We start from the raw sequence: 21,548 nt of genomic DNA, 5'->3' as shown, positions 1-21,548 counted from the left end.
GTTATTAGCGTTCTGGGTGGAGTGGGATGAAAATAATGGTCATGGGTGGTAGCTCGTAGGTAATATCCGCCTGAATATTGTTTTTTGGAGGCTTGTCGTCACAAAATCGATCGACTTTTCGCTAGTAGCGAGCTTGAGAGAAACCTACTAGGACGGATCCGAGATGAGGAATCTGGTCTGCAGAACTCGTTTGCAGCCAAAAAAAAAAGCCCAACACGTTTGCTGCTTGTGGTTTGTGCGTTACGGCGAGTCGATCCGAATGTTCCACAAGATATCCAGCCCTTTCCGGTCTTTATTGGACAAAGCGTCCCCCCACCCCTGGTCGAAGCTGAAATCGAATAAGATGAACTCGATGTCCTGCAGTGCTCGTCACCGGCCGCCAGTGCCGGCTCCACCCCTCGGATGATGGCGAGGCGTGATGGCGGACGGGGACAGATGGAGCTGCAGACGGCAATTGAGAAGAAAAACGGAAGGAGATGGATTCCCAGCTGGTTCCGCAAGTCACAGACGTGGAAAGTTAGGAGCCAAGCGAGGGCAAATGCCAGTCAGCTTGTCAGAAATAGAGAAGGGAGAAAAAAGAGGACAGGAAGGGCCCGGAAAGCCTGTAACCTTGCTCTCGTTCCCTGGAGATGGGAGGGCAGTTCCGTCAACCCCGTCAACGTATGCTAGATGCGTCCAGGCTAAAGTGCGAGCGAGGGTGACCCCGCTAGGTACGTGCCTTTGGTGCCTCTGGCTGGGATCCTGAAATGGGTCACTCTCTTGGGGATGAGTAAGTCTTTCTTGTTGACTTCCCAGGCCTTAGTTGGGAGGGGGAAAGAAATCCAGGACAGGGATAGGGTTGCCGCAACCAGCTGTGAGGAATAATTGGCCACTTTGCTCACTCAATTCACTCGCTAGTCTCAGACTCGTGGCGGAGGGGCATCGGAGAGCGTGCAGCACAAGTAGGTACAATAATCGATTTTAATGGCTCGATTGGTTCGCATCAGTCCTTCTGGATGACTTGCTTCGCGTGGCCAGTGGCCACCAAAACCGTAAAGTCTGGGTGGTCCTGGGATTGTGGAGGAGGTAGTAATCCGAGTCGTCGCCGTCGAAAAAGGTTCGACTCGTGATGTAAAATTCTTTTTGTGGAGAGGATGGTTTTCTTGGAGGGGAAAGACCATGCGCAAAGTTCCGTCATCCACCGTTTGATACGGTGCGAATCAGTGCGAATTGGCAAGGGGAGCCGTCAATCAAGGCCAGTCCAGGCTCAAAGGGAGCCAGCTGAATAGGGGTGGGCAGGGTGTGTGCTGCGTAAGATGGGTGCTTGTGAGCTGGGAGATGATGAGGACGTGAATACGAGGTCTGCTGGTAGAGAGAGTGGCCCTCGGTTGATATTTGTGGCCAAAAGGATAGTCCATGCACAGAAACAGAAAAACCAGAGGCTGTAGCAACAGGAAAGTAGTTGGAAAATCGATGCTTCGAATCTGCCGACAAACCAAGGTCTATCGAACCCTCTTATCTGTCGATCGGGCCGTTGCCTCTCGTCTCGATGCTGATGCTAGAGCGAGACAAAGCTTTTCCCCAAACTGCGAATCGCTGTACCAAGGGCCTTGCAATCAGAGTTGAACCCGGTCTCTTTGCTGGACCAGCATCCTAGTAGATGCTGACTCGTGGCTCCAGGTGTTGGACAAGACCCTAATACCAGGCGAGCTACCCTCCCTCAACCCTTACTTGTAGACACAAGTAGATTTTCGTAATTCGGGGAGCGGCCCCTCTAGGAAGCATGCAGCCATCATGCAATGCGCAAGGAAATGTCGAAGGGAGACTAGAGGACGCCTATGTAAGGCGCCGTCGATGCAGGCGTAAGTGCAGTACCATCCCATGCACGATGCACATCCCCCTTTCCTTGGAGCGGCGTGAGCGGCCAACCGTCCAGCTGAGATGACGGACCGTTTGTCTTGTTCCCAACAAGTTCTTTCGACGTATTGCCTAGTATTTTACAGAGTCGATACGTCCTTGGGCGTAACATGCCGTACTTCCGCCCAGAAATGCCCGTACATGTTTTATACATAATAATGGTAGGCCAGGCTTACCTCTCCAGTTGCACGCTCCATGTCCACGTCCTTGTCCGTCCAAAAGGGTACCTGACTCGCCATAGCTCCGAGAGAGTCCCTTAGACGTGGGATTTTTGATCGAGGTCAGGGATCGGAGGGAAAGGGATTCCCAAGAGTGGTGACAAACTTTCGTCTCGTATCCGCGGCGTGTGCAGCATCCAAGATTCCGTCTGCCGTGCAACATCAAAAGCAATGTGCAAGAATATGACAGCGCCCTAGAGGATGCAGCTTCCAGGGATTTGCATCCTCCTCAGATCCTGGTCGACTTTTTTTATCCGGTTCGCTGCTTTCCGCTGCCTTGCCCCGTCAATTGTTTGCTCGAAGCAGTTCTCGGGTGACACCAAACCCGTGACGGTATTTCTTAAACCATCGTGTGGTATCGAGGTCGACGCTTGGGTTTGTCCTGAGCCAGTGTTGACAGATTCCCGGCACGCCATCATGGCTAGAGTAAAGGACCCTCCCAGACGGTGTGAGCGTGCATCTCGATTCCTTTTTCGAGAAAGCGGTGTGGTTGACGGCGTTATCCACCACTTGAGTCTCTCCATCCAAAATCAAAAATTGATCTTGGGAGGATTTGTGTGCAGCAACTAGATGATGCAGCTCTCTGTCATCTGACCTCGTCCAGGCTGTGTATTGCTGCATGATGCAGGACTAGCGACAGGTTGGGCATGTGCTAAATGGTTGATCTGGCAATAATGTGTCGCTGAAGCCTGTTCCCTTGCCGCAGTGGTCCGGGCCTTAACTTGTACATTCTGGCCTCGATTGTGCATTTGACGGGGGCACCCGCCATTGCAATAGTGTAGCTAGGGAAACTCCCGTAGCGGTGGTGCTTAACGTAAGGGCGAATAAGGGGTCTAGCATACTGCGACCAACTTTCTCGGTCAGGCTCATCATTCGATGTGGGTGACCAAGGCTACACCGGTTGAGCTGCAAAGTGTAAGCTCGCGGAACCGTGTCCTGCTGCTCACCTCGCTTGGTATCTAGCGAAGCCGTGAAAACAATATCCTGCAGGCTCAACTCTTTTCCCTTGTGTCCATGACTTCAATGGAATAGTGCAACCAACTATTTAGTGGTGACGTAGTACCAGAAAAGGACCGTTGAGGGACTAGTCCTTCCCCAGGTCGTGAAGCAGGCCTGTGGAGAGAGATCCAGAAGTCAGACAAAGGGACCTTAGCGTCCAAGATTGGTGGCCGGTGTGCGCGGAAGGACTGCGCTGAAGTGGTAACGGAGGGCGCCCAATACCGAGTGAATCGTAATGCGCGACGGGGGCCCTCGACGCCCCAAAGGCGAAGGGCGAGGGGCAAAAGGCGAAAGCCACCAGGCTCGGCTCTGCCCTAGGGGCCGCCCTCCCAATTTCTTTCCTCTGCTACAGATCATGCAATGTTCGGATCGACGCCGCAGGCCTGCTTATCTTTCTGCAAATAAATTCTCCATTTGTCCTGCTGGGGAGACGACACCGTCCGAATGTAGGAGTAGACTATTTACCGAGTATGCGTCGACCTTGTCGCACCACAATTCCGCCTGCGCCCAGAGTTGTTTCTTAGTTTGAGACATGATCAAATAAATCTTTCAGTGCTCGAACCCGGAGGTCCCACTAGCTTGCAATGTCATTACCGAAGCAAAAGGTGGGTTTATAGGAGGGAGTTGAGTTGCTTGTCGCCTCAGAGGGAATACGCAGGAAGTGGTAAAGAGGACACTGGAGACATGTCTAGAAGGCTTCCCTCTCAGGACTTCCCGTCCAAGGTTTTGTGGGTGCCTGTTCTAAGCCAGCAAACGACCTTGTGACACCATGGAGAGTTGTGAGAGCCGACCTTCGCTACAAAACCGAGCATCCCGGGAGTGCAACCGATAGGGGAAGGAAGGGGAAAGAACTCAATAAGAAAGTGGTTTCTGGCGTCCGGTTGGGAATTGGTCAGTCAACGGGGATGGATCCCGCAGACCAGCTTGCTCACGGCCTCGCACATTTTCAGCTCCCAAAGCCGATAGATCGTCCTGCAAGAACTGCGGCCGCTCCCTCGGTGGTGTAACCGACGTGCTGGAAGCGAACGGAGGACGCAGGGAGAGGCGCACCCTGCTAGGGTAGAGCGAAACTTGCTGTAGCCGAGCAATCGGAACGCATTTGCAGACGGGCCGCCATCGACCCTCACCATCGTGCCAACATTGTAGACAAACCAGATTGCGAGCGGCGCAGGGCGTGTGCCCGCCTGACCCATCGAGCCACGACGGACGAGGACCCCCAGACAGTCAAACCATCCTCGTTCCACGTAAAGAGTCGACCACCCCGGCCTGACACGGTCAATTTCGCTTTCGTTTCCTTCTCTTGCCCATTTTAGTGGTGTCATTCATGTCTTTTTTTCTTGCCCTTGATCCTTTCGCACACGGAGTCTCGCGGAGAGAGGTGGCAAGCAGTAGAGGTTGTTGAATCACCTTGCTGCAATCAATACGTAAGCTTTGAACACCAGTATAAGGGGAGATCGCTGAAAGAGTCAGGATACCGAAATCTTGATACTTCATCCGAGAAAGTCACCAATATTGATCTCGTTGACAGAGTCGCGGACCGAGTAACAGTGGGAGGCAGATCGAGAGGCTGGAAGGTATGCTGGCTCATGGTATTCTTGGTACGTTGTGTATCCGTCTTGTACGCGTCTGGTATCCGTTTGAATGGTCTCGTGTTCGGTCTGACAGACTGACATTTGGAAGCTCAAAGACCCTTCTCACATGACTTTGGCTTGACGCAGCGGCTCGGCTCTTTGACACCGGCGCAAAAAAGAGATGGAGTCGGTCGCCTGCTACTGGCACTCCTGGTCCACCCTCTCGAATAGCCCACCGCCATTTCGCCTTGTGATGGTCAGAAAATTACTCAGTACCTACAAAGTACCGAGTACGAGGTTCTTTTCCACTCACCCACACTCGGTTTGTGCCAGGGGAGCCTGCAGTAATTTCTCTTCTTGTCGTTGATCTGGCCCAACGCCTCCCCGTCACCAGTCCCCGCTCCATCGAACCATGACTGGCTGTTCCCACAGGTGAAAAAGTGGACCGCTCAGCTGAACTTGGAACACCTGAGACAAAACAAATGGCACCATGTCCGATACGGAAAGCATCGAAATAATATACTCGAAGACTAAGTCACCAGTCACTCCATTGCCACGTCACAGTGACCGCCACCACCACGTTTTGCGCCAATGTGCCTCGTACAAGGCAAGCTGTCATTCATGGGCTTTTGCTTGGACAGTGTCACTATTGATCCGAAGTGACAGCGCTCCAGATGAAACCACAAACTGGACTCGCATTTGAGACCCAGACTATCCAATGATAGTTGCCGACGACACTATTGGTCCATTGGCTTCGGATGCTGGTCACTTTGGTGTACGTGGTGCTCTTTGTATTAAAGAGGGAGAAAGAGATGTGAGATGTCACAAAGGAACCACGGATGGAACAAAAACAGAGTGAATTGATGTCACAGGGCGTCCAAGATCTCCAGAGGTCTCTCCATACATCAACATTGCTGTGAACCAGGCAAAGTCCGGAGTACCAGGTTCTTACCGCCACCAAACCTTTGTTTGAAAGACTGTGGCAAGAACTCGTCCCAGAACTCTCCCTGCTGACTTGTCTCCTCAGCCAGTTGCCTCATCGCTACTAGATTCGTCATCGTCTGGCATCACGACACTATTGAGGTATGTGACCTATTGTGCGGGAAGTCAGTAAAGGGTCTTCGCAGCAGTGTTTCTGGTCAGAGTTTGTATCTAACGGCATAGGTGGGGAGCAACTCAAGTCCACCTGGGTACCGCCTGGGCTCACGGCGGCCCGGTCATCTCGCCATGCTCGCTGATGTTTCGAGGTGGACGTGATGATTGGACACCCAAAACAATTGCAAAGTCTACGCATAAGCTTTGTCCAGTCGCAGCGCCAATCTTATCAGAATTCTTTGTGGTAGCACCCGGCAGGTGGTCCAGGCTCACAATGCGCACGAATGGGCACGAATGGGAGGCAAAGAGGTGGACTCACAAAGGGAACCATGGGACGAATTAACTCGAGAATGGTCTGAAGTCCCTGCTCCCCGACCACCTTTTCGTCGGGGATTCGCTTTCCAAGAGTGAAACAGCGCAGCCGAAGGAGATCGATATTCGGGTTGTCTGCGTCGTAGCCCTGTCAAAACAAAGCGTCAGCCCAGTCTAGATCATGCAACGTTCAGTACAGACGACCTGTACTCGATGCTCAAGTGCATTCTGTTCGTGAGGAACTCCTTGGGCAACGAGGAATGCTGCAGTGGTGATGAGAACTGCGCCGGCTGCCGCCAACAGGGGAGGCCCCGGAGAATATGGGCTTCCAGGAGGGGCAGTTGTAGGTCTTTCGCTCCAAAGCCCGGCAGCTCCCTGTCTTAGTCCTTTTGGGCTCCAATTGTGTGTGCAACGCGTGTTCATTTGTCAAGTCTGTGCGCACATGCATCAATGGCCTCTGCTGCGCGAGAGACCTGATGGCTGCATGTCACCTCCCTGAGGTCCTAGCTCCTTGCAGTCGAGAGACCGAGCCGGGGGCTTCAGGGGTTTTCAGGTCTGGTGCAGACACATCAAGCAAATTATGCTGTTGAGTTGAGGGACAGTCACGCAAGCAGGTGCCTCCGCTCTACAATTTTGTCCTCTTTGCACGTCTGGCCTTTCATCCTAGAGGGATTTGCTGGCAAGTTCCTTTAGTTGCCAGATTCTGATGTGGCTAACTTGGGAGCAGCGAGAACATGTGTTCACGAGTCGTTGTCCTCCCCTCGTCCGTGTGCGCAGGCAGAGAGTTTTTTTTTTACACAAAAAGAGAGGATGAAACACATACCTTCGGTTTCGTTTTCAGCGCATTTTCCTTGTTATGATCAGCAAATGCCTTGACCGCCTTCTTCTCGTCGTTCGATGCGACGCCCAAGATCTGCTTCCGCAACTGAGGCTCTGTGAGGACTCTTCTCAGTTTCTCCGGCTTGCGATCGATGTTCGCTCTCAGGAGGGCCAAGGGCTGGGACTCCGGCATCCACAGCCCAGAACCTGTCACGTTCAATGCTTAGCGGGGAATTTGACGATGGATGCATGTCATACCAACGATACTTTTGCCTCCAGGCTCAATATGCACATAATAGCACGCATAAGGCCCTTTACGACCAGTCCGAGACCTAGCGGCAGTTAGAACAGGATATCAACGAGGGAACTCGGGGCTTTTACCATGCTGCAGAGAAATGAGGCTTTGAGATGTGTGAGTAACATGCATTTCAACCTCGACAAGCAGCTCGCGGGGCAACATACTTTGTAAGGAGTCGGGTCAGAAGAGAATCGAATGTCGCGGTAGATCCTGAAGACCTGATATCAGGTAGATTAGCGAGAGTCGTAGCAAAGTGGTTTCTCTCGCACATACCACATCCTTTGGCGGTAACTCTGGGATTGTTTCGTCAATCTCTGTAAGTTTCTCGGTCAATGCTTCTACAAATCCTTCCCAGTCTTTCCAGGATGCCCTATAATCAACATCGTGCACTGTCCCCAACCAATGTCAGTATTGGCGACGTGAGATATGGTCCAAACATTTTGTAAAGTGCCAGAAACATGCATGAATCACCCAAGGGAGCACACGACCTACTCTTCAGCCATTCTCTGTCATTGTTCTCCTTCAAATCTTTCAAGAAAGCCATAGTATTCGGATGGATCTTCTCAGCAGCATACTTGATCCCCCCATCATCCCTGGGTTTCGGTTTCTCAATGAAGACCTGCTTGCCTGGACCCAGACCCGTCTTCACTCCAGGTCTCCAGAGCTCTTTGCCTTGTTCTAGCACGGCATTGGCCACAGCCTGGATGCCACCAGTGAGCCCACCCCCAGACTTGACGGTCTTCTTTTTCGGCTTTCTCCTTTTGTGCTCCTCGTCAGACTCGTAATCGTCTTCTGTGTCAGGCTCCTCGGTCGAGGGTTGATCTGTTTCCGATGCCTCTTGGTCTTCATATCCCGACTCTTCGCTCTCATCCTCCTTGATATCGACATCCTCATCCTCGCTGTCGGGCTCTTGAAAGTACTTGCTCTTCGTGGGGGTGGTCTTGCCGCGACGTTGATCCTTCTCGGCAGACTCCTTCAATCTCTTCGATACCCTGCTTCCCGGCGAGATCGAGGGTGTGACTTGTGACAATTGGCGTTTGTGTGATTTTTTGGAGGCAGGGGTCGCCCTTTTCGAAGCTGCCGATTTTCGAGGTGGCATTGCTAACGGGACTCGTGAAGACCATACAAATCCAGCAACGAAGGGATATTCTGATGTGGCAGCGCAAAATATCCAAGACAATATCCGTTATTGATCTCCCAAGGTACTTGAGCTGTTGACAAATCTTTGATCGTCGTTGATGCCTGCCACCGCCTCACCACTTAAAACTCGCCGCGGAACGCGTTGGCTTGGAGAAAGCGTGTCGACTATTGCGTCATCAAAGTTCAATGCCTGCACCACCTGGACACTAATTATCTTGACTGCGATTGCTCCCCTCTATCTTTCTGTCTTGGTACCAGCAATCTTTCTACTATTGTGATTGTCCGTCACATGTCAGAGCTTGCGGACGTCAGTATCTGAGGGTTTGCGCTTCCTGTCGGCATCTTGCCCTCTTCTCACGATCTCGCACAGTCCGTGACGCTACCAAGTACGTACCCACGGCATCACGCAGATATGTCTCCGTGATCAGGGAAACTCTCCGGTCCATCTCAGCTTCAGCTTTGTGTGCTTTGTTCCACCCTCGGATACATTTTCTGGACAACTGGAGGGGTATAATTACATCGTGGGTGCGCTGCGTTGTCTGAAGTCAAGTGTTCTACCAATCTATATTCCTAGTAGAGGAAATTTTTACAAGCTGAACTCATCGTTACAATGGCCGAAACCTCAGACCGTCATCACCATCACCATCACGAGGCTCCTGATGGAGATGAAAGTCATCATCCTGACAATGAGGCGTTCACCGAAGCAAATCGCGCACATTGGAAGTACGTCAATGAGACTGTCTCTCTATCCTGCACCACTTCATCACTTAGATGATATACGTTGTATTACGGGATATGTCGAACCACCGGGATTCGGCTAACAAGATCGCTCAACAGTAACTTCGCCTCGCGATACACCTCGGAGGAATGGCAACGAGATCTTCTCAACAAGGTAACCGCATTCATCCACCAGCATGTAGATTGGATCGGCGTGGACTTCATCGACCCTTCAGCGACGTTCGAAACCCAATCACCGTCCTCCCCTAAACGACAGGTACGCGTTTTGGACTATGCATGTGGACCGGGAACCATCACACATGCTCTCGGCGCCCGTGCCACGGAATACGTTGGCATCGATCTGAGTGAAAACATGGTGAAGGCTTACAACATGCGTTTCAATCCTGACTCCACAAACACTGGCAATACCTCATCATCGGTGGATGGTTCGTTCGGGCTGGACGACAGGCTCGACGAAAACTTGACAGCCCACGCCGTGGTCGGCAATCTTCTTGACCCGAAGGACCCTCGCCCTTCGCACCTAGCTTCGCCTAAATTCTTCGACTTCGACCTCGTGGCTGTAGGCCTGGGATATCACCATTTCCAAGACATTCAACTAGCCACAAAACGGCTCGTTGAACGGTTGCGGCCAGGAGGGGTGTTTTTAATTTTGGACTTCGTCACCCACGCCATGGAGGAGAGCTCGGATGCCACGAAGGAGCGTGTCATGCACACGGTGGCCCATGCCGGGTTCAGCGAGGAGGAATTGAGGAGCTACTTCGAGGCTGCCGGATTGACGGATTTCGGGATTGTAAGGATGGATGGTGAAGTATTGATTCGGGGGGAAGTGAAGAGGAGGCCGTTCCTTGCTAGAGGCCGAAAGGCTCAGCTGTAGATGTGCCCATGTGGTACAGTCCACGAGCCGGAAGAAGAGGTAGTAGAAAGTGCTTTTTTCAATCAAGGTCCAGCATTGAGAGATCCTGATCCAGTTCCTCCACCTCGACCTCATTTCGGTGGCTTGTCGTGCTGTTCGTCGCGTCCTTTTCGTTCTTGATCCTCTGCTTCTCGAGCCCTTCTTGTCTCTTCCGCCTCCTCCGCTGTTCCTTGTCTTCCCACTCTGGCTGGGTCTTGTTCTCACGAGTTGCATCGGGACTCGATCCCTCCCTGCCCATCGTCCTCTTCAGCTCGCGTCGAAACCGTTCCCTGCGCTCGACATTCCACGCGAATCGCTCGTTGACCACCGCGGCGCACAGGGCGAGGTACTCCTCGCCGACGACCCTATGCATCATCGCCTCGGTTTGGCCTGTGGGTTGAGCCATGTCAATTCCCACACCGCCGGGATCCTCGCCGCCCGCTGGAGAGGTGACCGTCTCCTGCCGAGGTGTTTGGGCATTAACAGCAACACCTACGACCGTCTCAAAAGCCAGCCCGGCCGTCCTCACGGCAACCATGACGCCGTGTTCGGCATCGTCCAGCGCGCGCAGACTCTGCACCCCGCTCTCCCGGAACCCCGCGTTCACCGCCGCTGCCAGCACATGGCGGGCATGCCGGAGCGTCGCGCAGTGGACGTGCAGGATCAGCGGCGAGAATGTCAGGTGAATCAGCTGGGACGGTTGGTCCGTGGGGGACAGGAGGGATAGGGTCAGAGATGGTGATGATCGAGATGCCAGAGGGGGAGATGATGCTGGGAAAGAAGACAGCGATGAGCGTGACGGGCTACTCAGCTGGAAGAGGGTGGAAAAGTATTCTTGCTTCGGCTCGTTTGCTGCTGGGTTCGCTGCTTCATCCGTGCTCTGGACGGCGTCGGCAGGGGTGGTTGCGGTGGCAGTGGCATTGGCATTGGCGATCCGTATAGGAGGGGCAGGGACAGGGATAGGATCATGCGAGACATAAAGCCAGCGTCCTCCGCCTTTGCCTCCTGGAGACGTTGAGGTCGTGGTCGTCGTTGTCTTCCCCCTTCCTACCTTACCGCTTACCTCCACGCTCAGACTTTCTCCCCCCCTCCCTCCTCCTCCTCCTCCTCCTCCCCCTTCTTCTCGTGCTGCCTCACGTCCTCCGCCTCGCTGCCCATCCTGCCCCGCCCACGTCTCTACCTCATCCTCATCATGCCCGCCATCTTGGCGGTCATCACCACGCCCTTCGACTCTCGGCCCCTCGACAAACACGGCAACCCTGCCCGCGCAACTACTCGTCGTCACGAGCCCCTCGTACCGATTGATCTCGTCGATCAGGTCGCGGATCTGCGCGTCCACCGTGCCCTTGGGCGAATTGTCCGAGTACGCGCCCTCGGGTTGGTTGAGGTCTGCAAGGATCCGCGACTTTTTGGCCGCAAAAGTTGCAGGCACAGACAGGTGTTGCGCGGGTGATGGAGCAGCGGCAACGTCACCACCACCACCGCCGCCACCACTATCACCAACGTGTGGCATTGGTAGAGGTGTATTGTTTAATCGAGCCGATACAGAGTTGGAGGGTTGGAGTATCGGACGTGTGCATATGTATATATCCAAAATTTGTTTATGTTGGAGAAAAGTATTTCATCGCAATCATTGGCTGGTTTGCTGGACTCAAAGAACTCACCGAGAGAAGCATGAGTTCTGTTGTGGAAGATATTTGTTATTCGTTGTCACATTTCTTCCAGGAGAGTTTTCTTTCACTCGATCTCTATGTTGTCTAGAATACTAGTCTGTCTATGCAGATCTATTTCTATTTCTTTCTCGCTGTGAGCTGTCTCAAAACACAATCAACCATTGCTTCCCGCTATGATTCGACAAACCAAAAAATCGAAAAACTACCAGTGTCCAAGGTCGGATCTGATCTAACGAAACCAGCCATCTACGCCACTGGAGCTGCGACAGCGGCCGTCGCTTCCTCCTTGTTCGGCACTGTAGCTGGCTGAGTAAAAGTTTCTGGCCACAAGAAAGCCTTCTCTTCTTTGCGCGGACTGAGAGCTGCGAACACAGGCACAGCGGCCCGGCTACTGACCCTTCTCCACATGTTGGCGCGAGGGTTGAAGTTGGATGGCAGACCTTTGCCATGTGTCTTTTCGTCATCAACTTTGGCAATCTTAATGACTTCCCTTTGAATGTCGGCAAATGTGTCGAAAGGAATGTACGAGAGGCCGTGCTCATTGCAATACTCCTCCAACTTCAATCCTCGGCGAGCGAAAAGTACGTCGGCTTCACGCGCTGCTGGTAAATCTGAGACGCCGTCACCAATAAAAACAATCATTGGTATTGTGCCGTTGTCGCTCTCTAGCTGTGCGGCTGCCCGATACTCGTTTATTGATCGGGCTTTGTCGTGACCAAGGTCGGTGTCATGTCTCCACACAGCTTCCCATTTGCTGCCATCGTGGGCAATTTTGGCATCGTTGGCCACAATTTCAATGTGTTTGCTCATTTGCTCGCCAATGAAGTGGTCAAGGACTTTGCGTAAGACAGGCTTGAGTCCGGCTGAGATGACATTAAAAGGAATGTTGTTGTTGACGCAGAACTCGTGGAAGGTTTCAAAGTCTGGGTCAATGGCCAGGGCGGTCTTCATGACCTCGAAGCCGTCCTCGAACGGAACATCCAGTGAGGCATAGAGCTCGTCTGAGACCTCGCGAAAGCTGCGTTCTCCAGACTCTAGCTGCTGCGCCAAGATCTTCCTTTTTTCTGGACCGCAACCAAAGTTATCAAAAAGAGTATGACCGGTATCTTGCATGAAAATGGTGCCGTCAAAGTCTGACATGGGTTGTTAGATGGAGCCGAGTTCTTTAATACGGACAGGCATACCTGAGAAGCAGATGATCTTTCGCTTCGTGCCCATGTTGGCAGTGTTGGCGCGATGCATACCAGGTCGCCCGAGCTTGGGTTCGACTGGTGGGGGAGTGATAGCAACGGGTGCCATGATTATCCGATTTTGAGATTCGATGGGTTTGCACACTTGGACGAGTTAATAGGGGAGGGAGGTGGTCTGAAGGTGTCAATAGTCTCCCTTATATCTGCCTAACTAAGAAGCTTTCATGATACTCAAAAGAAGGTATACGTAGGAGGCGCTGATGACTGTAGAGACACCAACTCTCACCGTAAGGACCTGAATATAGATGTCATCCAGTGGGAGTCTCTGTTTCAGTAACCTGGTGACCGGCACGACCTTGGCACCCTCTGCACGGCATACAAGGGTTGGCTGTAGAGACGCGACAGATGTATGTTGACGCCATCATCAAGTGGGCAACGCCATGTGAGTGGCCAAAGGGAGTGTTGTGGGTACTGAGAAAGACCTAAATTATGGACAATAATGAGTGGCAATGTTGTTTGACCATGTTATCGCACATTTTGCAGTTGCTAGTGTGATGTTCCACAGCGGGAGGCTGCAGAAAACGCACATGCTTAGCTCGAAGAGGCTCGGCTTGAACAATGAAAGACGTGTGAAGATATGGCATTTTGATATGTACAATGACGCTATCTTGTTGTTCGATTGGCTCGCTGCATGGGGCGTGGGATCCGTTTCACTGTGGTTGGTGAGAAAGTGACGGAGGAGAAGCGGTCAATACTTGGTCGTACCGAGAGATACAATGCCCATGACATCGTTGATGAAAACCAAACCCGGAACAAAGCTGCAGATACAGGAATTCCTGCAGGTTGTTTGTTATGTAGAAGAGTCGGAAGACAGAAGCTGAGACGATGTGTGAATCTTGGGATCTTGGGACCGCAGGAGAGAAAGTGAGTCGGAATCGGGAAAACTCTCAAACCGGGCAGTTTTTCCGAGCATCGCCACATTGACGACATTGACTGCGGCTGACGATGGGATTTCCGGATCTTGCACCTTCACCTCTTGTCCCATCGATCGGCGACCGATTGGCAGGCCATGGCCGATCAACACAGCCGTGCGCAGCCTTACAGTCTCATCATATCACCGCTAACACTTGACTCTGTACTCTCCTTGTCCATCAGGAAGACTTATTCAGGACGGTGGATGTTGATGCTGAGACGCTCAAAAGGAAGCAAGACATTGCGCAAACGCTGATGTAGGAGCATAACGATGCCGGACGAAGTTCGCATCTATTGCCAGCACAACCCCACAGCTCATCTGGCTTCTTTATGCACATTGCAATCGCCGGTGCGCGAATGAACAGATGAGGATATTGCAGGCTCCTAATGTTGTCGCGCGCACAACCAGCAGGCGCGCTCACCTGCCTTTTCTTTGACCACCGCAAACTTGCACGCTGGCCTTTGATCTTCCTTCGAGCGCTTCACTACTGACTGTGCCCTCTGTTTCAATCGATTCTACCCATCTCGGAACTCCAGGGAAAGGAAAGATGGCTGAACGCAGACTTCTCTTGCTCGAGTCCTACCATACCAAGAATAGCAGCAAGCAATTCTGGCGCATCACAAACCCCCCTGGCCTCCCATTTCATGACAACATCAACGAATATCAATTTGTCCGGCCAGCTCATTGCAGACCCGGAGTGATTGACGAGGTCTCCAGAATCATAGCCCTCATGTCAACAATCAACGAATGGTAACCAATTTTTTTTTGCACTACACCCTGGGCTGCTCTCCTTAACCAAGCCTCAGGAAGTTCATCGGCGTCATCAACAAAGGCCCTGCAGGTGAAGTCATCAAATCGGATGGTGACCACTACAGAAGAGCGGTCATTGAGAAAGTTTCGTCTCCTGTACATGCATGCGCCCACTGCGGATTGCCATGTCAGCGCAAGTGAGAAAAGAACTTGTCTCTCTAGTCTATGTCCTCGCTGACGTTTCGGGCGTCCTAGTGATGTCTTTCTTCCATGGGACCGACAATCAGTCAGCTCCGCTGCTCCTCCCGTATTTGCTGGTCGGAACAATCAGCCACCAGCGTACAGAGTTTAGGTGCAGATGCTCGCATTCGTGGCTCAATCCTCCAGCGTTTGCGCCTCTACGAGTATCCACAAGATCCATCAGATGCTCAATGAAGTAGCCTCAGGTGGCTTGAGGTTGGGGTTTTGTAACACTTCACAAGGCCACTGAAATTAAGTCACATTATCTGCACTGACATCCGTGCGAGCGACCATGGGAGTTGAGGAAGAATTAGCTGGAATTTTCGCTGAAAAGTGACCGAGGTTGAGCATGTCATTCCAAAGTTGAGGGCTACTTGTGGTTCTCTAATGGATTGCCCATGTATATGTGCCGGATGGGATCTGAACATAACTATGATTCGCTCAAAGGCTGAATCTCGCTGTCTAGCAGCAACTGGAGAAGTACGAGGTACACTGAGTGCACTTAGCCCAACAACGACATTTGCAAAGAATCCTGTGACATTATTTGTGCGTGCGTGTGTACACTGCTGTAGTAGTGTAACACTCCCCCGCAGTTGATTGAAGCCTCCCTCGGCAACGGCGGTTAGACGCGGCTTTGCCCAGCACGCGGAGCAGTGGGTTTTATTCACTCTGACCTCGCTCGTCTCTTCTTGACCAAACACCCATCATTTTACAGCATCAGCCAGATCCTGTGAAGGATACTTCTTTTCAGTCTGTACAGAATTCAAGTATCGACCGCCATGCCGTCCGCTTTGATCCCAAGATTGGCTCGCTCGGGCGTTCGTATTTCCCGTACCACTTCCCTTCCAGTACATTCAAGAGTTGTCCTGCGAACGGCGTCGACGACATCGAAACATCCCGCCAACTTCACGCCTCCCACCACCGAAGACCTGTATGAGCTGCGCGAACGCGTTCAAGAATTCACCCGCCGCGAGATCCCCGAGGAAGTGGCCGCACGGACGGACCGAGAGAATGACTTCCCGCACTTCATGTGGAAGAAGCTGGGCGAGGCGGGCTTCCTGGGCCCGACGGCGGATGAGGAGTACGGCGGCCTGGGCATGGGATACCAAGCACACAGCGTGATCATGGAGGAGATCTCGCGGGCGTCCGGGTCGATCGGGCTGAGCTACGCGGCGCACTCACAGCTGTGCGTGAACCAGCTCTCGCTGAACGGGACAAAGGAGCAGAAAGAACGGGTCCTGCCCGGCCTGATCAGCGGGGACAAGGTGGGCGCGCTGGCCATGTCGGAGCACTCGGCGGGCAGCGACGTCGTGAGCATGAAGACCACGGCGAAGGCCGTCGACGGCGGCTATCGCCTCAACGGCACAAAGATGTGGATCACCAACGGACCTGAGGCCGACTACATCGTCGTGTACGCCAAGACGGAGCCCGCGAAGAAGAGCAAGGGCATCACGGCCTTCATCGTGGAAAAGACGTTCGAGGGCTTCTCGGTCGCGCGCAAGCTGGACAAGCTGGGCATGCGCGGCTCCAACACGGGCGAACTCGTGTTTGACAACGTCTTCGTGCCCAAGGAGAATGTCCTGGGGGAAGTCAACAGGGGCGTCAGGGTGCTGATGGAAGGCTTGGACCTCGAGAGGCTGGTCCTCAGCGCGGGCCCGCTGGGCATCATGCAGGCCTGTCTCGACCTGGTCCTCCCCTACACCCACCAGAGGAAGCAGTTCGGCACCCCGATCGCGCACAATCAGCTGGTCCAGGGGAAACTGGCCGACATGTATACCAAGCTCCAGGCTGCGCGAGCGTACACCTACAACACGGCAAAGAAGGTTGACGAAGAGGGCGACATCCGCACGCAGGACTGTGCCGGTGCAATCCTCTACGCTGCCGAGAGGGCGAGTGAGTGCGGGTTGGACGCCATCCAATTGATGGGCGGCAATGGCTACATCAACGAAATCCCTGCTGGGAGGTTGTTGAGGGATGCAAAACTATATGAGATTGGAGCTGGCACCAGCGAGATCAGGAGGATGGTCATCGGGCGGGCGTTCAACAAGGAGTATGCTGATCAGAGCATTTGAATCAACCCAACGTCTCCCTGGCGGTGGTTCATTTATCCAAAAGCCACTACAAGCTATCCAAAAGCAAGGCGACTTTGACCTTTCTCGACCTTTGAGCCTCGCCCTCGAGAATTACTCGCACCACCACGCTTCGATTTGGCGTTGGTCTGACCAGGAGGGCGACTATTCGTCGGGCCCGTCACAGAGGGCGCGTCTTGGGCTTGAAGTTCTTTGGCGAAATGCCAGTCTTCATGCTCGCCTCGGTCGGTTTCATTGATTGACTTCTGGCACGTCTGACAGAAGTAGGTGGCGATGTCTTGTTGGTGCAATTGAGGTGGAGGATGGCTGTTTTCTTGGTGTGGGATCCCTTCACTACCAGCTTGTCCGCTGGAATCCCGATCCTGAGGGCCGGCTTCGGGCTCGTCTTCACCTTCCCCGGTGCTCTCGCCCTTGGAAAAGAAGCGGGCAATGCTAGGCCGACCTTCGTTCAATCTTCGCCGCTTCTCAGGCCGGCCTTCATCGACATCCGGTGTTGCAGTGTTACTTCGTGGTGGGACATCCATCGCAGCCCTGGCTTCATCTCCCTTCAGCAGGAACGTGTCGATCCCTTTATTACCCGACACACCTTCTTCGAAGCCGCCCACACTGAGCGATAGATTTGCGCACGGCCAGGCTCTTCCGTCCACAATGACTTGTCCGAGCAAGGTTTTGGCAAGTTCAAACAGCATCATCTCGTCGATCTTCTTGCCTCCAGGTATCGGTAGTTGTTTTGACCTGGTCTGTCCGCCTTGCCGGTGGTGTAGAGTGATGGTCTTGGGTCTTCTCTTGTGCTCGAGCACGCCTTCCTCGACCAAGCGAGCATAGATGTCTGCTACAAAAATCCTTAGCCATTTATTAGCCTGCTCCGTTGTGTTGATAGACGGTCTGAAAGATTTAGCAGATAGCATTGATTTGATTTGCGTCCGCGAACTGACTTCGCTGTTGTCCTCGCCACGAATCGTTCCATAAAGCCACGTTCCCGTGTCGTCGCCCAACTTGGCCTTGAGTTGTTCGAGGGGAATCGTGAGGAGGTCCGTGACATCGTCCGTGTTGAAGGTGTCGACAATATGATCCCCGAGTTTGCCGCCCAGATTGCGTATCTTTGTAAATTTGAACCCGGACAAGAAGTGCTGGACCGCCCGATTGCGGACAATAGTTTGCTGATTGGGCTTTTTATACCCAGCTCCAAGCTTGGCCATCATCTTGTTACGCGCAATACCGGCTGAGCAGGTGTACTTCAGCTTCTCGCGAATCGTCCTCCGCACACCCCGGACGATCTCAGAGCCAATGTTCATGACCACGTCGTCCCAATCAGGGTCGTCGTCTTCCGTCTCTGTGGAATCGAGGTCCACCAGAGCATCTGCCTCCCAATTCAGAGCCGTTGAGGGCGGCAGGGGCAAGTTCTCGGTCGGATCGTCGTAGGGCACGTACTGAAGTTCCGGATACCTTTCCAGCAGGATCTGGTGGATCTGAGCCGACAGGTCGAGAAAGACCTCGTCAATGCTGGCTTTCTCGACACGCTGTATCGGCGGTGGGGGCAGGATCTCCTTGACGAGGGCCAGACTCTTCCTCGACTCCAGACGATACGGATCTAGCGACACCTTGTCCGTCTGGATGTGCTTTGCAGCATCGTCTCGGTACGCCCACTTGTCGTCGCCTTCGCGCCACGTCGCAACGTGCTGGATCACAATCTGCGGACACTTTGATTTTGCTTCGGTGACGGTGACGTGTCTGTTCAAACCGAAATCCCGGGCGGGATAGTTGATAGCGATGAGACCTTGCCACTGCTGGACTGCCAGTGGCTGGGTCTCGGCCACGCCCAGTCTCACCATCTCACACTGCGCATAGAAGGCATCGTAGTCGATCAGTGCGATGCACCTCAAGGGACAAGACGTGGACGATTGGCTGAGGAGATGGAGGTGCTTGTACGTGAACTGCGACTTCTTCCTGGCACCAGCGCGGGTGAGAGGCGATGAGGGCACAAAGGGCTGCGACGAAGACATGGGACAGCGAATTCAGTTGTAGAGCATTAGCGCCCGCGCCGTGGATGAAGGCTTGATCACTCCATTTCCCGCAGTATCTTGTTCGGCACCGGGGATTTGGTGGTCTCTAGAACTGAATGGTTGTCAATGCCGTGAACGTGAGAGGGCGTGATGGCGTCGCGTGGTGGGTGTAATATCTTTACGCGTGTCTATGATGATGTAACCGCTTGACGTCCATTTCATAGGCAATCCATAGTTAAAGAAGCGCCTACATGTTCAGATAAGCCTTACTTAATTGCTTGGCGACTCAGGCAGTGCTAGAGCTCGCCAGGTGTCACCCTCCCCCATAAAGAACCTCGTCATAGCCCCCGAGCTTCGGATCATAGGCGCCTCGGTACATAGGTACACAGCCACCTAGCGGGCTTTCAGTACTCGGTACAAGGGGACATAGGTACCCGGAACAGACGACTCCATAATAAATGTCTTGAGGGCCCGTTTTTCCATGCGCAGTCCATCCTCATGTTACCATTCACTCCTTGACTCTGCAGACAACTCCTGCATTGAGGTTCATGTGCCATCACACTCCGTTTGGCCACAAATGATGAGCGCGGGGATTGGCGCACCTTGCGGTGTGCCTGTCTCCCTCCCTGAACAAAAGCTAATCCTTGTTGCCTAGCTGTATCGCTGGTTAGTGGGAGCTCGGCTCGCTTGAGGCGACCCGTCCCTCATTCCCTTCGTTGATCCGAACTTCGAGGTATATACCTGCTTCTGCTTCCCCTCCATCCATCACTGGGGACTTCTATCATCGATCCCCGTGCGTCAGGGAACAGGGTGAACCAAAATGAGACCACAGCCGAGCACGCTATTTGGATGCCTCCTTATTGAGCTCATTGGACATGGTTCTGCGTCCTTCGCCCACCCGTATCCTGCTGGCCTCAACACCAGTGACGCTTTCAATTGGACCGAGATCCCATCTTCAAGAGAGCTTCACTACCACAAATGTTATGACTCCTTTGAATGCGCCAGGTTAGAGGTGCCCCTTGACTGGTCCAACTCGTCGAATCCTGGCTCGGTCATTTTAGCGATCGCGAGGTTGCCTGCTGTGGTGGACGTCGGGGATGAATCTTTTGGAGGCACAGTGGTCATCAATCCTGGAGGCCCAAGCGGTTCCGGCGTGGGCATCCTGCTTTGGTCCGGCAAGAGCATCCAAAATATTCTGGATGGTGACAAGCATTTTGAGATCCTGTCTTTCGACCCCCGTGGTGTACAATTCTCAACGCCCAGTTTGGCCTGCTTTCAAGATGACGCTGTGAGAGACACTCTCAGTCTCCTGGCAGCAGGCGCTGGAAGTCTCGAATCCAATCTCAATGCCTTGAATGTTAAATGGGCCATTGACCAAAGCCTTGGCCTTCTTTGCGCACAAACGAGCAAAGGCAGATTTCCCGATGGTTCAAGTATTCGTCAGTTTGTGAGTACGGCGTTGGTGGCCCACGACATGATAGAAATCATTGATCAAGTTGACATACATCTGCGGAGAGAGCTGAGGTCGAAAGACAGTCATGCTCGTAATCAACAGGCGCTTGACTCGGCAGAGTCAAACGAGGGTCCTCCGCTGCTTAACTACTGGGGTCTATCGTATGGCACCTTCTTGGGAAATACTTTTGCTTCTATGTTTCCACACCGAATTGGCCGCATGGTCTTGGACGGGGTTGTCGACGCAGATGACTATATTGCTACAGGATGGACAACTAATCTCCAGGACAATATGAAGTCGTGGACCAAGTTCTTCGAGTATTGTTTCGATGCCGGGCCAAAGTGTGCTCTATCGGATCCTACGATTAGTGGGCCTGAAGAGATGCGATGGCAAGTAGAGAACTTTGTCGATGGCCTCAAGAACAACCCCTTACCCTTGGTCCAAAACGACAATGCTTACATCCTCACTTACTTCAACATGAAGGCCATCATTCATGTGCACCTATATCAACCCATCCAATTGTGGCCGCTTTTGGCTTTGGTTCTCAAAGCTCTGATGGAGCAAGACATCTCTAGAGCCATGTCAGCGTGGGAGAGCTGGCCGTTCCCTGAATCTGGGGACTTTGCACCACTGCTTCCAAATGTCCCTCACATGGCTCCGTCACCAGACGGCTTTATCGGAAAGGACCTACCGCTCCCGTCAAGTTATCCGTGGCAACTAGAATCCAGCGTCTCTATCCTCTGTGGGGATGGTGACGACATCACTTTTCGATCGAAGCGGGACTTTACAAAGTACCTGGATCTATTGCTATCACAATCTCCCGTGGTAGGATCCATCTGGGCCGAAATTACCCTACATTGCATCCTCTGGGATCCAACCAACCGACCTTCTCCCAGAAACCGGTTCACTGGTCCGTTCCAGTCGAACCTCTCCGATTACGACCCACGTGGGAGCCCGCTGCTGTTCATCGGCAACACAGCGGACCCGGTGACGCCGGTGCGGAATGCGTTCAAAATGGCACAACGGCATGAAGGCAGCGTCGTTGTCACCCAGGATATGCCGGGACACTGCGCGGGCACGACCAACCCCAGCGTGTGCACGTTTGGGATCTTGAAAAGGTTCTTCGCCCACGGCGAGTTACCGCAGGCTGGACTTGTGTGTGAGGCGGCGGTGAAACCATGGGATAAATGAGGGTAGG

General features: G+C 53.2%; 7 protein-coding genes across 7 annotated transcripts; 3 read left to right on the top strand and 4 right to left on the bottom strand.

Annotated features, from left to right (window-relative positions):
• Window positions 1-6,008: 6,008 nt before the first annotated feature.
• Window positions 6,009-8,307, bottom strand: AYO21_07885 (hypothetical protein; the record flags this gene model as incomplete). The annotated part of the gene is made up of 7 exons (XM_022657838.1): window positions 6,009-6,239; window positions 6,915-7,117; window positions 7,169-7,242; window positions 7,292-7,311; window positions 7,373-7,426; window positions 7,482-7,597; window positions 7,701-8,307. 7 exons carry the CDS (start codon window positions 8,305-8,307, stop codon window positions 6,009-6,011), a joined length of 1,305 nt encoding a protein of 434 aa, XP_022509865.1.
• Window positions 8,308-8,958: 651 nt separating this feature from the next.
• Window positions 8,959-9,960, top strand: AYO21_07884 (hypothetical protein; the record flags this gene model as incomplete). The annotated part of the gene is made up of 2 exons (XM_022657837.1): window positions 8,959-9,071; window positions 9,186-9,960. 2 exons carry the CDS (start codon window positions 8,959-8,961, stop codon window positions 9,958-9,960), a joined length of 888 nt encoding a protein of 295 aa, XP_022509864.1.
• Window positions 9,961-10,018: 58 nt separating this feature from the next.
• On the bottom strand, window positions 10,019-11,491 carry AYO21_07883 (hypothetical protein; the record flags this gene model as incomplete). The annotated part of the gene is made up of 2 exons (XM_022657836.1): window positions 10,019-10,983; window positions 11,116-11,491. The coding sequence occupies 2 exons, from the start codon at window positions 11,489-11,491 to the stop codon at window positions 10,019-10,021; spliced, it is 1,341 nt and encodes a 446-aa protein (XP_022509863.1).
• Window positions 11,492-11,897: 406 nt separating this feature from the next.
• On the bottom strand, window positions 11,898-12,950 carry AYO21_07882 (hypothetical protein; the record flags this gene model as incomplete). The annotated part of the gene is made up of 2 exons (XM_022657835.1): window positions 11,898-12,784; window positions 12,836-12,950. 2 exons carry the CDS (start codon window positions 12,948-12,950, stop codon window positions 11,898-11,900), a joined length of 1,002 nt encoding a protein of 333 aa, XP_022509862.1.
• A 2,633-nt stretch (window positions 12,951-15,583) lies between these two features.
• Window positions 15,584-16,876, top strand: AYO21_07881 (hypothetical protein; the record flags this gene model as incomplete). The annotated part of the gene is made up of 1 exon (XM_022657834.1): window positions 15,584-16,876. The coding sequence occupies one exon, from the start codon at window positions 15,584-15,586 to the stop codon at window positions 16,874-16,876; it is 1,293 nt and encodes a 430-aa protein (XP_022509861.1).
• A 53-nt stretch (window positions 16,877-16,929) lies between these two features.
• On the bottom strand, window positions 16,930-18,897 carry AYO21_07880 (hypothetical protein; the record flags this gene model as incomplete). Its single annotated transcript, XM_022657833.1, has 1 exon — window positions 16,930-18,897. The coding sequence occupies one exon, from the start codon at window positions 18,895-18,897 to the stop codon at window positions 16,930-16,932; it is 1,968 nt and encodes a 655-aa protein (XP_022509860.1).
• Window positions 18,898-19,717: 820 nt separating this feature from the next.
• AYO21_07879 (hypothetical protein) lies at window positions 19,718-21,541 on the top strand (the record flags this gene model as incomplete). Its single annotated transcript, XM_022657832.1, has 1 exon — window positions 19,718-21,541. One exon carries the CDS (start codon window positions 19,718-19,720, stop codon window positions 21,539-21,541), a length of 1,824 nt encoding a protein of 607 aa, XP_022509859.1.
• Between the last annotated feature and the right edge of the window lie 7 nt (window positions 21,542-21,548).

The sequence above is a fragment of the Fonsecaea monophora genome, assembly GCF_001642475.1.
Source record: "Fonsecaea monophora strain CBS 269.37 chromosome Unknown Scaff64, whole genome shotgun sequence".
NCBI lineage: Eukaryota > Fungi > Ascomycota > Eurotiomycetes > Chaetothyriales > Herpotrichiellaceae > Fonsecaea > Fonsecaea monophora.
This window is presented reverse-complemented; position numbering and strand designations above follow the sequence as displayed.